Here is a 15,478-nt window from a genome sequence, read left to right as displayed (position 1 = left end):
CCTAATAAAGTCTGCAGATGCAGCTGTCAAAGTTGACAGCTGCATCTGAAGACTTCAGAGCAGCTTTGCCCTGGTGTCTAGTGGGGAGATTGCTCCCCCATGACGTGACTGGTGCCGGCCGGTGTCTGCGCCGTAATGGCGCTGATCCCGGCTCTGCGTTCTGTTGCTTCCGGCTGCAGCAGCCGGAAGCAATCGAGTGCCTATCTCATCGATCTATGCTGCATATCTATGCAACATAGATCTGTATGAGAGATCAGTGCACTTATACTAGAAGTCCCCTTGGGGGACTTCTAGTATAAGTGTAAAAAAAAAAAAGTTGTTGTTGTTGTTAATAAAAAGCCCCCTCCCCTAAAAAGCCCCCTCCCCTAATAAGTCACAATCATCCCCTTTTTCCCATGTTATAAATAAAAATAAATAGATAAACCTGTTTGGTATCGCCGCATGCATAATCGCCCAAAATGTTAATTTAACACATTCCAGACCTTGCACGGTAAACGGCGTAAACGCAAAAAAATCCCAAAGTGCAAAATTGTGCACTTTGGTTGCATCAAATCCAGAAAAATTGTAATAAAAAGCGATCAAAAAGTCGCATATGCGAAATCAAGGTACCAATAGAAAGTAAACATCATGGTGCAAAATATGACACCTCAAACAGCCCCAGAGACCAAAGGATAAAAGCGCTATAAGCCTGGGAATAGAGCGATTTTAAGGAACATATATTTGTTAACAATGGTTTAAATTTTTAACAAGCCATCAGATACAATAAGTTATGCATGTTACATATCGTTGTAATGACTTGAGGACCACATGTAACAAGTCAGTTTTTTCATAGGAGACACGGCGTAAAAACAAAGCCCCCCCCCCCCAAAGAAAAAGAATTTTTTTTTTTGTTTTGTTTTTTTTCTCTGGTTTCGCAGCATATTTTATGCTAAAATTTTGCCTGTCATTGCAAAGTACAATTAGTGATGCCAAAAATAAGGGCTCATGTGAGTCTAGGTGTAAAAATGCAACTGCTATAGCCTTTTAAGCACAAGAAGGAAAAAACGAAAACGCTTAAACGAAAATTAGCCCAGTCCTGAAGGGGTTAAATTGACATTTGTGCCTTTTGGATAAGTATGGAACTCTGTTTTAGAATAAAGCAGCCGTGTTTTTTCTAAACCAGGACAACCTCTGCTGACACCAGTGCAGCTAAGACTTTACTGCATACAACATACATGTAGAGGCTTTATGAAGATTAGGAGTTGACCTTTTTTAAACACTGGCTTGATACAGTACATTAAGTATATTCTCCATTGTATAAACAAGAAGCTAGGTTGCTAAACATTCAGCATATCATCTTTGGAGTGTTAGCCCATAGGCCAGTGTTTCTCAGCTCCAGTCCTCAAGACTTACCAACAGGTCATGTTTTGAGGATTTCCCTAGTATTTCACAGGCAATTCAATTATACAGTTCAGTGTATTCAGTGCATCATGTATAATCACAGGTGTACTTTGTATGGGATATACTCAAACATGACCTGTTGGTGGGTCTTGAGGACTGGATTTGAGAAACCTTGTCTTAGGCTATGCTCACACCTGTGTCACCGTTTTGACAGAAAGAATGGCATACCATTCAGCAAAGCCTGGAGGACTCAATTGTGAGCCAGTGGGGTCCATAATTCAAGAGATACAGCACAACATTGTGGTTTGTTTTTACAGAATTCATAGAGCAGATGTGAACTGACCCTGATGGGCAGAGTTTTTATTTATTTTTTTTGGTATATTTGTTTTCAGTACCCATAAATCTGATGTGTTTTGGCCTTAAAGTTTATTATTGAGTGGCAAAGTTTGGTGTTGTTCTTTGCAAGTTTCACTGTTTTTGGGCACAACTCTGTTTCCTTTTTTGCTACGTGTCAGAAGAATGCTAATATCAAGCATATTGAACTTGTCTCTTGGGAGTTCCCTGAGAGATGCATGTTACCATCAGTATTTGGCAGGAGTGCAGCCACCCCCTCTATCAACAAAACTTGCATTCCTGGCTGATCCAAGTTGCATGTATAAGGAAAGTGGAGTGCTTGTATTTGACTAAAGAAGCGATCCTCTACTATTTTCTGTCCTGAACTCTCTAGATTTAGGGGAACGGCATTTTTGTCCTGAGACCCTTGCTCAGCAAGCCATCCTTCCACTTGCTTTATTTCTGATTTGCTTAGAACCATTTGTAATGTAACTGTTACAATGTTTTATTCCTTTCAGCTTGAAAAAGAGTTAACATATAGCAGATTTTTGGAATGGACAGATCCAGAAAGAATGGACATTACAGAAATGGAGTTGCATTTGCCAAAGTTTAAGCTAGAAGACAAATTTGACCTGAAATCTGTTCTTAGTGACCTGGGAATGCCTGATGCCTTTGACCAAGGCAAAGCCGATTTCTCAGGAATGTCTAGTAATAATGAACTAGTCCTGTCTAAAGTGATACACAAGTCTTTTGTGGAAGTAAACGAGGAGGGTACAGAGGCTGCTGCAGCCACTGCGGGAATTATGATGCTCCGTTGTGCAATGATTGTGCCAAAGATTGTCTGTGACCATGCATTCCTTTTCTTTATCACACATAAACAAAGCCGCAGCATCTTGTTTACTGGTAGATATGCTGCACCCTGAGAAATTACATTTGAATCAGTTCATTTGTAAGGGCATGTCATCTATAGGGTGGTTCAAAAGTATGGAAACGTCTAAAGAAATTAAAAACAGGAGGTGGTGCATGTGATATGTATCAAATAGATATGTGATGATAAATCCAAATCTGTGCCTAAATGTGACCATTATCCCAGCCAAAGGTCTTAAAAAAAATCCAATTCAGGATATAGTAAATGTGCTAGCCATTGTTTCATAATGAATTTCTTAGTAGAGAATCTGATATCAGAATTTTTTTTAATAAATTCACTATTTCCACTATTTCTGACATTGAACTGGCAATGAGCTTTTCTATAATTTTCATCAATATAGGTGATGTGTTCTTATACATGTATCAGTTAAAGACCGAATAAAAGGTCCTCTCTAGTATAAAATGGGTCTGCTCAATTTTTTGCTTACTAAATGTTGTAGTTTACATACAGTATGTTCTTTACCAAAACAGACACTTTCTGCAAGTTTTATGTTATATAGGATCTTGTAGACTATAGACTCCTAAAGAGGTTGTCTGGGAACCCCTGATGTGGGGTTTTGGCAGGAGCTTCCCTGCTCAGCCAATCACTGTCCACCGCAGTGTCCTGCCTTAGCCAGCGACTGACTGTGGGCAGTTCCTGACAAAACAACACAAATGTTGTCATAACTGCTTCAGGGGACCAGGTAAGTATAGGTGATTTTAATTTCAACCCACTCCCCAGTCATATGACAACTGCTCTGTGAGAGTGTAAAGAGACACTTCGTATGTAAGTAAATACAATTGCTTATTGCACAGTAATAAAGAAACAAATCAGGAAAGAGATGAGCTACGTAATCTATGACTGCAACTGTATAATCTTCCAAGTTAATTAAATAAGGCAACTTTGTTGGATTGCTTATGAAAGTTACGGAATATGCTTTTGATTTGTTCACTGTTGGAAAAACGGCTGTGCTCTCATTTGCCACCTAAGCAACCACGTGAAGAAAAAAAAACCTTCAAAATATCAAATGGATAATATGCTAACAATGTTTGATCGGTTATGCGTCAAGGAAAGGAACTTTTCTCCTGGCTCCACTTGGTTCCCATTGGCAATTTGGCATTGGAGGATGCATGGTTGACGCATTATAAGTTATGAAAAAAAAACTGACTTTCTCATGCAGTTAAGAGGATCCCTCAGATTACATGGTAACTTTGTGTTGCTCTCACCTAATTTTAACAATCTTCTAGGTTACAGTAGTAAGACTCCTAATGACCAGACATGAATGGCATAACCGAGCGAGCGCCTCCTGATGCTGTAAATTAGTTTAATTTAAAGGGGATTTCCAGAGCACTTTTATTGCTGGCCTCTATTTCCTATAATTCTTGCAGGAAGGAGGCAGCATAGGTGGTCAGAGATTTCTGGCAAGTAGGTGAAATGGTTTGGTTTTAATTCTGCCTGACTTAATTGATTAACCCCTTCACGTCAGCCATCTGTATATATACGTTCCTATTGCACATGCCCCGTGCAGTAGGAATGTACATATATGTTCCTGCTTTGACGGGGGTTTGTGATGAGAACGGGATCGCTGCAGGGACAGCGATCCCTCTCTCATCTGAGTGAGGCACCGGAGATAATGAGAATAAGCTGCGATCCCGCAGCTGACCCCCATTAACCCCTTAGTGACCGCCGAAACGGCGTTCACTAATGGGCCGGTGCCGCCGCTATATTTCATCTCCCCCCCCCCCCACCCACCGTGAATTCACGGTTGGGGGAGATGAAATAGTTAAAATCAGACCCCAGACCAGCCCCCCTAGTGCCCCAGTATCTAACCCCCCCCCCCCCCCCCCCCGCAGCGGCCATCAGATCCAAGATGGCCGCCGCGAACACTGTGAACAGACTGTCTGTTCACAGTGATCTCTTTGTAAAAATGAATGAAAACCCCATGCTCTCCGCCACCGGAGGTAGCGGAGAGCATGGGGCAGTCATCGGGGACTCCCCTGTGGGGTCCCGGTACAAGCGATCAGCGGTATATACTATATACCGCTGATCGCTTGTGCCATGTGCCGCCGCAACATTTTATCCCCTGTCACCATGAATGATTGGTGACAGGGGATAAAAAGTGATGTCCCCCCACCCCCCCAGTCACCCTCCCCTACCCCATATACTCACCTGAGCCTGGAGCTCCTTCCTCCTCGGTGTCCTGGCTGGTTATGAACTGCGCATGCGCTCCACAACCAGCCGGCTCTGAAAATTTAAAGTGACAGAGACCAATTTGGTCTCTGTCACTAAACTATGATTACTGTGATAGAAAATATCACAGTAATCATAGTAATACAGTGAAAAAGAATGTGAAAAGTACAAAAAGTGACAAACATACAAAAAAATAAAACACACACTTTCTATTATAGTAATAATTGCAGTTTACTCCCAAATTACCCCTAACCCCCCCCAGATTACCCGTAACTACCGCAGCTAGCCCGTAACCACCCCAGGTTGTCCGTAATCACGTCAGATTGCACGTAACCCCCCAGATTACCCGTAACCACCGCACGTTGACCGTAACCACCGCACGTTGCCAGTGACCCCCTCCAGATTGTCTGTAACCACCCCAAATTACATGTACCCACCCCAGATTACCTATAAGCACTTCAGTCTATCCGTAACAATTCTAGATTGTCTGTAACCCCTCCAGGTTGCGCATAACCACCCCAGGTTGCGCATAACCACCCCAGGTTGCCCGTAATCATGCCAGATTACATGTAACCACCCAGATTGCACCCACTGACCACTGCACGTCGCCACTGACCACCCCAAATTGCCAGTGACCCCCTTCAGATTGCCCGCAACCACGCCAGATTACAGGTACCCACCTCAGATTACCTATTAGCACTTCAGTTTATCCGTAACCACAGCAGGTTGCCTGTAACCACCCCAGATTGTCTGTAACCACCCCAGACTGTAACCACCCCAGATTACCCGTAACCACAGCAGGTTGCCTGTAACCACCCCAGACTGCCCGTAACCACCTCCAAATTACCCGGAACCACCCCACATTACCTGTAATCTAATTTTTTTTTATTTTAGTAACTGCGCTATTCTAATAACTATTACTAGCTACTGTTTTGCTCCAGCAAATTGGCACTCCTTCCCTTCTGAGCCCTGCTGTGTGCCCATACAGTGGTTTATGCCCACATATGGGGTACCGTTCTACTCAGGAGAACCTGCGTTACAGATTTTGGGGTGAATTTTCTCTCCTGTTCCTTGTGAAATTGAGAAATTTCAAACTAAAGGAACAAATTATTGGAAAAATTCGAGTTTTTCATTTTTACTGTCTACTTTTGAATACTTTCCTCTTATATCGGTGGGGTAAAAATGCTCACCACACCCCAAAATGAATTCTTTGAGGGGTGCACTTTCCAAAATGGGGTGACTTATGGCGAGATTTTACTCCGCTGGCACTACAGGGGCTCTGCAAACGCACCTGGCACTCAGAAACTTCTGCAGCAAAATCTGCATTGAAAAAGCTAATTGGCGCTCCTTCCCTTCTGAGCCCGGCTGTGTGCCCATACAGTGGTTTATACCAACATATGAGGTACCTTTTTACTCAGGAGAACCTGTGTTACAAATTTTGGGGTACTTTTTTTCTCTTGTTCCTCGTGAAATTGAGATTTTAAACTAAACGAACATATTATTGGATAAATTCGAGTTTTTCATTTTTACTGTCTAATTTTGAATACTTTCCTCTAACACCTGTGGGGTCAAAATGCTCATCCTACCCCAAGATGAATTCTTTGAGGGGTGTACTTTCCAAAATGGGGTGACTTAAGGGGGTTTTTCTCTCTGCTGACACTACAGGGGCACTGCAAAGCACCTGGCGCTCGGAAACTTCTTCAGCAAAATCTGCAATGGAAAAGCTAGATGGCGCTCCCTTCCTTCTGAGCCCCGCTGTGTGCCCATACAGTGGTTTACGCCCACATATGGGGTACCGTAGTACTCAAGAGAACCTGCGTTACAAATTTTGGGGTGCGTTTTCTCTCATGTTCCTTTTGAAAATTAGAAACTTTAATCTAAACGTATATATTATTGGAAAATTGTAATTTTTCATTTTTTTACTGCCGAATGGTGAATACTTTCCTCCAGCCCCTGTAGGGTTAAAATGCTCATTATACCCCTAGATTAATTCTTTAAGGTGTCTAGTTTCCAAAATGGGGTCACTTATGGGGGTTTCCAGTATACAAGCCTCCTAAATCAACTTAAGAAAAGAACTGGTCCCTAAAAAAATCAGTTTTGGAAACTTTTACGAAAATGTGGTAATTTGCTGATAAATTTCTAAGCCCCGTAACACACTAAAAAAGTAAAATATGTTTATGAAATGAAGCCAGAATAAAGAGGACATATTGGTAATGTGACTTAGTAACTAATTTATGTGATACCACTTTCTTTTTTAGAAGCAGAGAATTTCAAAGTTCATAAAATGCTAATTTTTTAAATTTTTCATGATATTTTGATGTTTTTCACAAAAAACACACAAAGTAGTGACCAAATTTTGCCACTAATATAAAGTGCCATATGTGACGAAAAAACAATCTCAGAATCGCTAGCATACGTTAAAGCATCACTGAGCTATAAGCGCATAAAGTGAGACAGGTCAGATTTTGAAAAATGAGCCTGGTCTTTTAGGTGCAAATAGGCTTGGTCTTGAAGGGGTTAAAGAATGCTAAAGTCTTCTCGATTACTCTTGAAATCTGTTAGAAAACAATCTGCTGCTTTCTGTTCAGCAGCATGTCACATAGATTTTTCTTTGATTTCTATGCCCAATGTTTCATTGAAGTTTTGGCTACAGAATTTTCAGAATGTATTTTCTTTGCAAATACATCCCAGCCTTTTTTTTTTTTTTTTTTTCCCCACAATTTTCCTGTTCTTGTCTTTGTCAACAGCAAGAAGTGCAGTTTTTAGCACTGGACTTGCCATCGAAACTGCCAAAAGACTGCTGGAAATCTGAAAGAAACTCTTATATGGCTATTACATCCCTTTTTTAAAAGGATCTGTCCAACTGTCATGGTGGTTTTATCAAAGGAAGTCATGATGTTGGTGTTGGCAAAGCAACTGTACATTACTGTAAATTCTTGTAAAACTGGGATTTATTTGCTTAGATGAAAATTATCATCTTTGTCAAAAGGATGTTGGATTTTACTTTTAATGTTTTTCATATTTTTATTTTCAGCTTGAACAGGAACTCACTTATGAGAAATTTGCAGATCTGACAAATCCAGACAACATGGACAGAACTGAAGTGGAACTCTCTCTACCTAGATTTAAGCTAGAAAACAGCTATGATTTAGAGTCCGTTCTTGGAAGTTTAGGCATGACTGATGCCTTTGACATGGGCAGATGTGATTTTACAGGCATGTCTGGCAGTCGTGATCTAGTTCTTTCCAAAGTGTTCCATAAATCCTTCGTAGAGGTGAATGAGGAAGGAACAGAGGCAGCAGCTGCTACAGGAGCTGTCATTATGCTTCGTTGTGCTCGATTTGTACCAAGATTCACTTGTGATCATCCTTTCCTTTTCTTTATAATACACAAGCAAAGCCGCAGCATCCTGTTCTTTGGTAGATTCACGTCCCCTTAGGGATGGATTCATACATCCCAGACATTTGGCTTTTGAAGCCTAAGCCAGGAATGGATTTGAAAAAAGGAGAAATCTCAATTTTTCCTTTATGACCTGTTGTCTGTTTTTATAGTCTGTTTCTGGCTTTGGCTTAAAAAAAAATCTGTCAGATAACTCGCTCTGTGTAAACGCATCCTAACCTGCAAGTTTACAGTACATGCATTTAATATCTTTTCTTAAAATGCGTTCTGTTACTTTCAAAGCAATTTCAGAAAAAAACCTATAGGATTTTAGCGCATGCTGTGGACATCCCAATCTGTAGCGTGCTCTAAAATTCTGTCTGTTCTATTCCACAGCATGTGAATGGGGTCTTAGAATCTCCACTGTATACTCTAATTTAGTGTGCAGTTTTGTTGCAGAATCCACACTGAATGTGTGCAACAGGGGCATTTAACAAAAGTGCACTTGAAATGCTTCAGCAAAAAGGTGGCAATTTTACTTAAGCTGTGCTCGCCTGATGGGCATGCAGCAACAGGGAGGATTTTCAGGACATGATAGTTACAGTATTTACTATATTCAATTTTGGAATGCCACTTTTACTTGTTGGTGTCTGTAATTGATAGCAGACCTGCTACTGTACAGCCAGAGTTGGAGATCATCCCAATCTCTGTAGGAATAACTGTTTTAAATGGCATTATTGGACTCCATGGCTATCTTTTCATATTGACTGCCTAGTAATCACTGTGTCTAATGTAGGGACATATAGACATGCCAGTCCATAAAAATAAATGGTTGTGATCATACCCTTTACCAGTTGCTAGTATGAGCAGGGAGAAGTGCACACTAAGGGCTTATTTCCATGTTCCGTGAAACACTGATGGCACAGACAGGGAAGCCTCTTGATGGATTCTAATATTGATATATTGTGTCACGCAGGAACAGAATCTATGACTGCTTCCCCGTCTGTGTTGTTCATGTTTCACAGAATGTGGAAATAAGCCCTAAGTGCATTTTCCCCCTGCTCTGTGCCACATGAAGCATAATGTAAGTCTATGGGACCATCTCAGTCACATAAACAGAGGGCTAGGAGAGAAGTGTTTAGCTGTGCGCTCCACTCCCTGCTCGTTTTATTGGTCAGTCAGGGTCTGAACTCTAGGTCAGCATTACTGTGTGTTTTAAAATATGTTAATGGTTAGCTACACACAGTACCTCAAATTTATTCAAATGTTCCTTAAAAGTGTTGGCTTATTGTCATAACATTTTTTAAAAACACTCGCCCCACAATTATTTGATTCCAACGCCTACAATCTCTTACAATCAGCTGTTATTTTTGCCAAGAGAACATTCCTGCAGAGGGAAATTCAGAAGAGTAGCATTCAGTGGTGCTCATACATTCAATGGTGCTCCTGCGCCAATGCCCTGTGCATTAGGAACGTATATAAACTTTCCTGACTGTAAAGGGGTTGCATTGTGCGCAGGGCCGTTTCAATGGGTTTGGTCCTGCACACATCAGTGTTCGCTACCTATCATTAACCCCTTAAACGCTGTGATGCATTGTGGATAAGCATATTTCACTGACTGATCGATCACTAACACTGACAGGTAGGGGTAAAAGACTTTCCTCCGTCCTGTCGGATCAGCGATCTGTACATACAGGCTCTCATGTGTTTAAAAAAAAAAACATGTTTTAAAAACACCCTTATAAAATAAAGCTCCAATAGACATTGACTATTTTCCTGCGTATAAGACTACTTTTTAAACCAGGAAAATCTTCACAAAAGTCAGGGGTCGTCTTATGGGGCGGGTGCTGAAAAGCTTTGGAACTGGACTGGATAATCTGCGGTCACCGCATACAGTGGGGGGTATGGAAAAAAAGGATACAGTAGAGTGGCGCTGTACCCAGAAAAACACACCTTTCACACCCTTCTGGCCTGCCCTTGTATACTACCAGTATGACTGTACCTCCTTCTCTGCCTCTCAGATCTCACTGCTGTCTGATGTTTTTTTTTATTAGTTTTTATTTGGTGTACGTGGGAAGAGGGGTAGTCTTATATGGCGAGTATATACCAAACTCTCTATTTTAACTGGAAAAGTTATACACCCAGTCGTCTTATACGCCGGAAAATACGGTAAATGGCTTCCTTTTCCGTTATACATTTTATGTCATAGATGCAGAATTGTCCAATCTATTAAAATATAACAATATTGTTCCTGCACGGCTAACAGCGTAAACCTAAGGAGGGAAAAAAAAGAGATTGCTGGATTTTTATTTTTTAATTCTATATCAGAAAAAAGTTAATAAAAAGCAATCAAATTTCTTTACACCAATATGATACCAATAAAAAATAGAGATGAGCGAATCTACAGTAGAACCGAAGTGAAGCTCTTTGTTCCTATCTGCATTCAGCTCATCAGGCTCCCTGCCTCTCCTCCCTGGGTCCTGGAAAAAGATGGATCCAAATCTTGCGGGGGGGAGGGGGGTAACTTTCCGTCTGGGGATGGGGGGGGAAACATAATAAATAAAGAAGGTATATTTACTTGTCCCGGTGGCCGTGCAGCACCGCGACCTGCTGACGGTCTGCAGATCTCCCCTGCAGCTATGTCACGACCTGGCTGATGGATGCCCCACTCAGCCAATCACTGACTGGGGTGGGACACTGCTGCTGTCACTGATTGAAGGGCAGGATTTACCCTGCTCAGCTAGTGACGTGGCAGCCCAGGTCGTGACGCACCTCACAGCCGGAAGAAAATTACATCTGGCGGAGTATGGGAGCCTGGTAAGGTGGTGCCACTCGGGGCGCAAGGTCCAGTAAGTATACATTGTCCCCCCCCCCCCCCCCCCCCCAACTGAACGACTTCTTTTAAAATACAACCTATGTGCCTTTTATTACACTAAGAAGGGAAATTTCAGCTTCTATGCAAATTTAACTATTTTAAGATATTTATGTACTTCATTTTCCTAGTGTGATTGCTAGTAATTTAGCTTTTTGTGGGATTTGTACTTTCCACATTGTACATTGCAGCATGTTAGTTATAATTCACCAACATTATTTTTTAATGCAAATAAGAGTAACTTCTGTTAATGAAAATCCTTATTACTTTGATTCTGTAACTAAGCACCTTACATTATCCTCACCTTTTGTTTTCCTGTATGCAAGCACAGAGCTTATAGTCCAATAGAAAGTTGCCTAACCTTTTAATCATACAGTGAGTAATCTGCCTTTAATAAAACAAAAAAAAGCCTTTTAAATACAGAATTGTTCAAATATTAACTAAAATGTATTTTTGCTTCATTTTGGCATTCCCTCACAAAAACTTTATAGATTTGGCTTATTAGGCTTTATGATGGCCTATTGTAGATCTCTTACACACTATGTAATACTTGCTGGACTGTTACAATAGATATGTTAGACGGTTTGTTTGTTTTCTTGGCTGCATTCCCCCCGCCCCCAAATATCATTATTGTTCAGAAGACCTTTATGCTGTTTGTTTATAAACCCACAATAAATATATCGGAATTGTTGACATTTGTAAATGACTCTCAAGGAGTACTGTTTCTTTTCTGGTGCTAAATAATGATACATTATAGGCAGACAGACAGATCACCAACGCATAATGAAGTGTTGCACATTGTATCAAATCCATACAAACAACACCTAAAGGCCCAATTTCTCAGGCAGATTATCAGGCACATGAGGGGTGGACTGTGTAAAAGGTCCAGCGATCAGCTGAAGAAGAAGGAAAAGCTGCTCAGCTGATTGGATCTTTGTTTGGCTGCACATCGCCCTGTGTAAATGGCTGACAGTGAGGATCGCTGGATTGTTTGTGCAGTTCTTCAAAATAATCGATGCAGCTTGGCCTTACGATTTTATGAAGCATTGTGAAGGCTCAGCAAACAAGCAGTAATAACTAAGATTGATGCAGGTCATCAGGCTGTGTAAAAGGACCTTTTCACACATCTGTTTATTCCATGCCCGGACAGAATGCAGACATATTTATTTTTATGGCCCCATATACATAAGTGTAGGAAGAAAAATAGCTGTATTTTTCATAATTGGGAAACAATGCCACTGCACACAGTTGACCAAAATTTACCACCTGTTAATAAAATCAGTTTAATTCTAGGGCCACACAGCAACTTTGGCCACAATGCTGAACAAAAACAGGTAATTAAATCACTTGGTATTTGTTCAGTAATGACACATTAGAGATCTGAGGGGCAAGATTCAACAGTAAAGATTCATCCACACACACCAGTTTTTTTTTCTGTCCGTGAATCTGGATCCTGGTTTGCAGACACAAAAAGGAAACATTGATTTCAATGTGGTCATCCACACATTCATTTTAAAAATGGATCAACTTTTAATCACTGATCGGTTCCGATGAAGGTAGGACCTGCACTTACAAGGTCTGTTTTTTTCTGATTGGAAGCTCTAATAGAAGACAATGGGTCTGTTTTCTGTGGTGTATTCTGTGTTTTCACAAAGGGCATAAACTTTTACACACCAACTATGAAGCATTTTGTGCTATTTTTGAGCAGTTGGCTACGTAGCATGCAGGCTTTTTTTTTTTTTTTTTTTTAGGTGGGGTTTAAGTTAGCTACATTTTATCATGTGCATTTTTTTTCCTGCAAAAAAAAAAAATATATATATATTAGTGCAGCAGTACTTGAGTCAGACTTTTTAGCCAAATTCTTAGCCCCTTCAAAAAATCTGCTAGTTTTAACCAGGACTTTGCTACATGTTTAGCGCATAGTCTGGAGATTTTTGTGCAGCATGTGAAAAGTGCACTGGTGCAAAAATTCTTGTGCAAATGTTAAATATGCCTCAAAGTGTTAAGATCACAATCACACAGGAGACCAAGCAGGGACGAGTATGTGCAAAAGACCTAGACGGACTTGCAATGCAATGCAAAAAGCCAGTATTTCCTGTATAGTACGGACAGGGAGAGAAAGGAGCTGCTGCACCTTACACCTATGGCTGACACTAATGCCTCTCGGCTACGTTTAAAAACCAATGCCAGGATGTTGGTATATAACTTGATCAAACCATATTGCCCCATGTACCACGTGCATGTCCCCTGGTTCACATGGGTCCCTACACTAACTCACCACTGTGTCAGTCAGCGACCGCTAACCCCACAAAGCAAGCAACCCCACTGTCACAGGACCAATCCCCAAGGGCCCCCCCAAAAAGGTGCCACCAAACAACACAAGTGTGAACAAGGTCTAAAACGCTCACCATTGCTTCTGCAGGTAGAATGGGAAAAATAGGAGGTACTATATACTTGTATAGTGTAGCACTTTACAATTCTGGGTATACATACACAGACAGACAAAATAACGTGTATAATTGTAATATCTGGTTTTATAAGTCAAACATTAGGAGTAAGGACCCTGCTGACAAGAGCTTACAGACTGAGATTTTTGGGATAAAACCACTGCGACCAAATGTTTGCTTGGAATCAATTGGGAAATGTGAAATGCTGTGTTTTTAATATTTTTTTTAAAATGTATGGGCTTTTAGGCTCAGTGGCAGTTTTTTAAGATTGCAGTATGGTTGGGTATGGTGTTTTTCTTGAGAATAAAAATAAACACATAAAAAATTATCTTCTGAGGTGCCCAGAGACAAATTATGGATGTATTTAACTTTGAAATATTCTACCTTGCAACAGGGAATCTGCACAGGAAATGTGTACATTGGATTGTGTCCCTAGAAAAGATAAATTACTTAACCTCAAATAAAGTCTAACCTACAAAGCAAACAGAGCAAATATATTGGCTGATGGCCCAAGGAATAAAATAAAGATCTGTCAATTTTTGTTTACCTGTAAGTAATTTGAAGTGGCACAGATTGAGTATATTCTTATACCTGTTGGTGGTAGCAATATCCTTAGATTCTCAACAAAGAAGTGTTTCTGCATTGCTACCTATATTCTTCTGGAAAATTATGCAAAACTGCTCTCTCCCAGAAGGAAAGGAGCTTGGTCTCTGGTGCTACCCATTGGAAATCCCTGCAAGCCAATGTTCTTTTGCTGCAAGGGTATGTTGGACATTTTGCACCTTTAGTAGCCATGGCAATTTTCACATTTTTGGCAAAATTTTAAATTAATTAAAAAAAAGAAAAGCTTCTACACCCATTTAAAGTAGACACCTCTTATATAATTACACTATGTTTACACACAGTATTGCTGTCTTTTTTTTTTTTTTTTTTTTACCAAAACCAGGAGTGAGTTGAAAACACAGAAACTGTGCAAATATTTCCGTTATAATTTTGCGCTCAGTTCCACTCCTGATTTTGGTTGTAAAAATACTGCCCAAAAGACAGAAACACAATATCTATAGGATTGATGAAGATAGCTGAGTATGTTCAGTGTTCAGTTCCCTTTGTGAGTCCTATAGACTAAAGTGGCAGCACCCAATGCTTGACTACTAGCTTATTCACCAAGGGAACTAATGATCTAGCACAGGGGTCCTCAAGTGGTGGACCGCGTACCGTGGAGGCCAGCTCTCCGGATCCTTGGACACTTGCTGCAGCTCAGTATACCTGCATACTGAGCTGTACTACTCTCCTCTGCACAGTAACTATGAGTAACTCGTAACGAGTGCTTATAATTACTGTGCAGCAGCTGGCTCCCTCCCTGTCAGTCACTCTTGTGGCCACAGCGGTCTCAAGAGGCCGCTCTGTGCTGTCTCTGGTTTCGGCACTCGAGTGACATCACTGGAGTGCCCGAGCACACAGCAGGGGTGCTATATACTACTGGGGCAGCACAGGGGGACAATATACTACTGGGAAGCGCAAATCTGCAGGCTATATAATACTGGGGGAGCACACAGCTGGGGGCTGTATACTACTGGGGGAGCACACAGCGGGGGGCTATATACTACTGGGGGAGCACACAGCAGGGGGCTATATACTACTGGGGAGCACAAAGCGGGGGTCTAAATACTACTAAAGGAGCACACAGGGGGGCTATATACTACTGGGGGAGCACAAATGGGGCCTATATGGGAGGGGGAGCACACAGGGAGGCTATATACCACTGGGGAGCATAAAGTGGGGGTCTATATACTACTGGGGGAGAGCACAGGTGGGTTATATACTAATGGGGAGTGCACAGAGGACTATATACTACTGGGGGAATGCACAGCGGGGCTATATACTACTGGGGGAGCACACAGCGGGGGGCTATATACTACTGGGGAGCACAAAGCGGGGGCTATATACTTCTGGGGGAGCGCACAGTGGGGC

General features: G+C 41.3%; 1 protein-coding gene across 3 annotated transcripts in view; it reads left to right on the top strand.

The window, feature by feature from the left end:
* The window catches only part of LOC138783413 (serpin B6-like), a 49,067-nt gene extending 37,301 nt beyond the window's left edge, over window positions 1–11,766 (top strand). Inside the window, exons 7-8 of one of the 3 annotated variants that reach the window (XM_069958104.1) lie at window positions 2,232–2,421; window positions 8,026–11,766. In XM_069958104.1, the coding sequence (XP_069814205.1) occupies window positions 2,232–2,421; window positions 8,026–8,249 (414 nt within the window). In that variant the 3' untranslated portion in view covers window positions 8,250–11,766. Of the gene's footprint in view, window positions 1–2,231; window positions 3,044–7,844 lie in introns of those variants that run through there. The other 2 variants (XM_069958103.1, XM_069958102.1) reach the window with 2 other exon arrangements.
* Window positions 11,767–15,478: the final 3,712 nt, after the last annotated feature.

Source organism: Dendropsophus ebraccatus, chromosome 2 (assembly GCF_027789765.1).
Source record: "Dendropsophus ebraccatus isolate aDenEbr1 chromosome 2, aDenEbr1.pat, whole genome shotgun sequence".
In the NCBI taxonomy this organism is placed as follows: Eukaryota; Metazoa; Chordata; class Amphibia; order Anura; family Hylidae; genus Dendropsophus; species Dendropsophus ebraccatus.
Note: the sequence above shows the minus strand (reverse complement) of the source record. Positions and strands in the feature narration are given on the sequence as shown.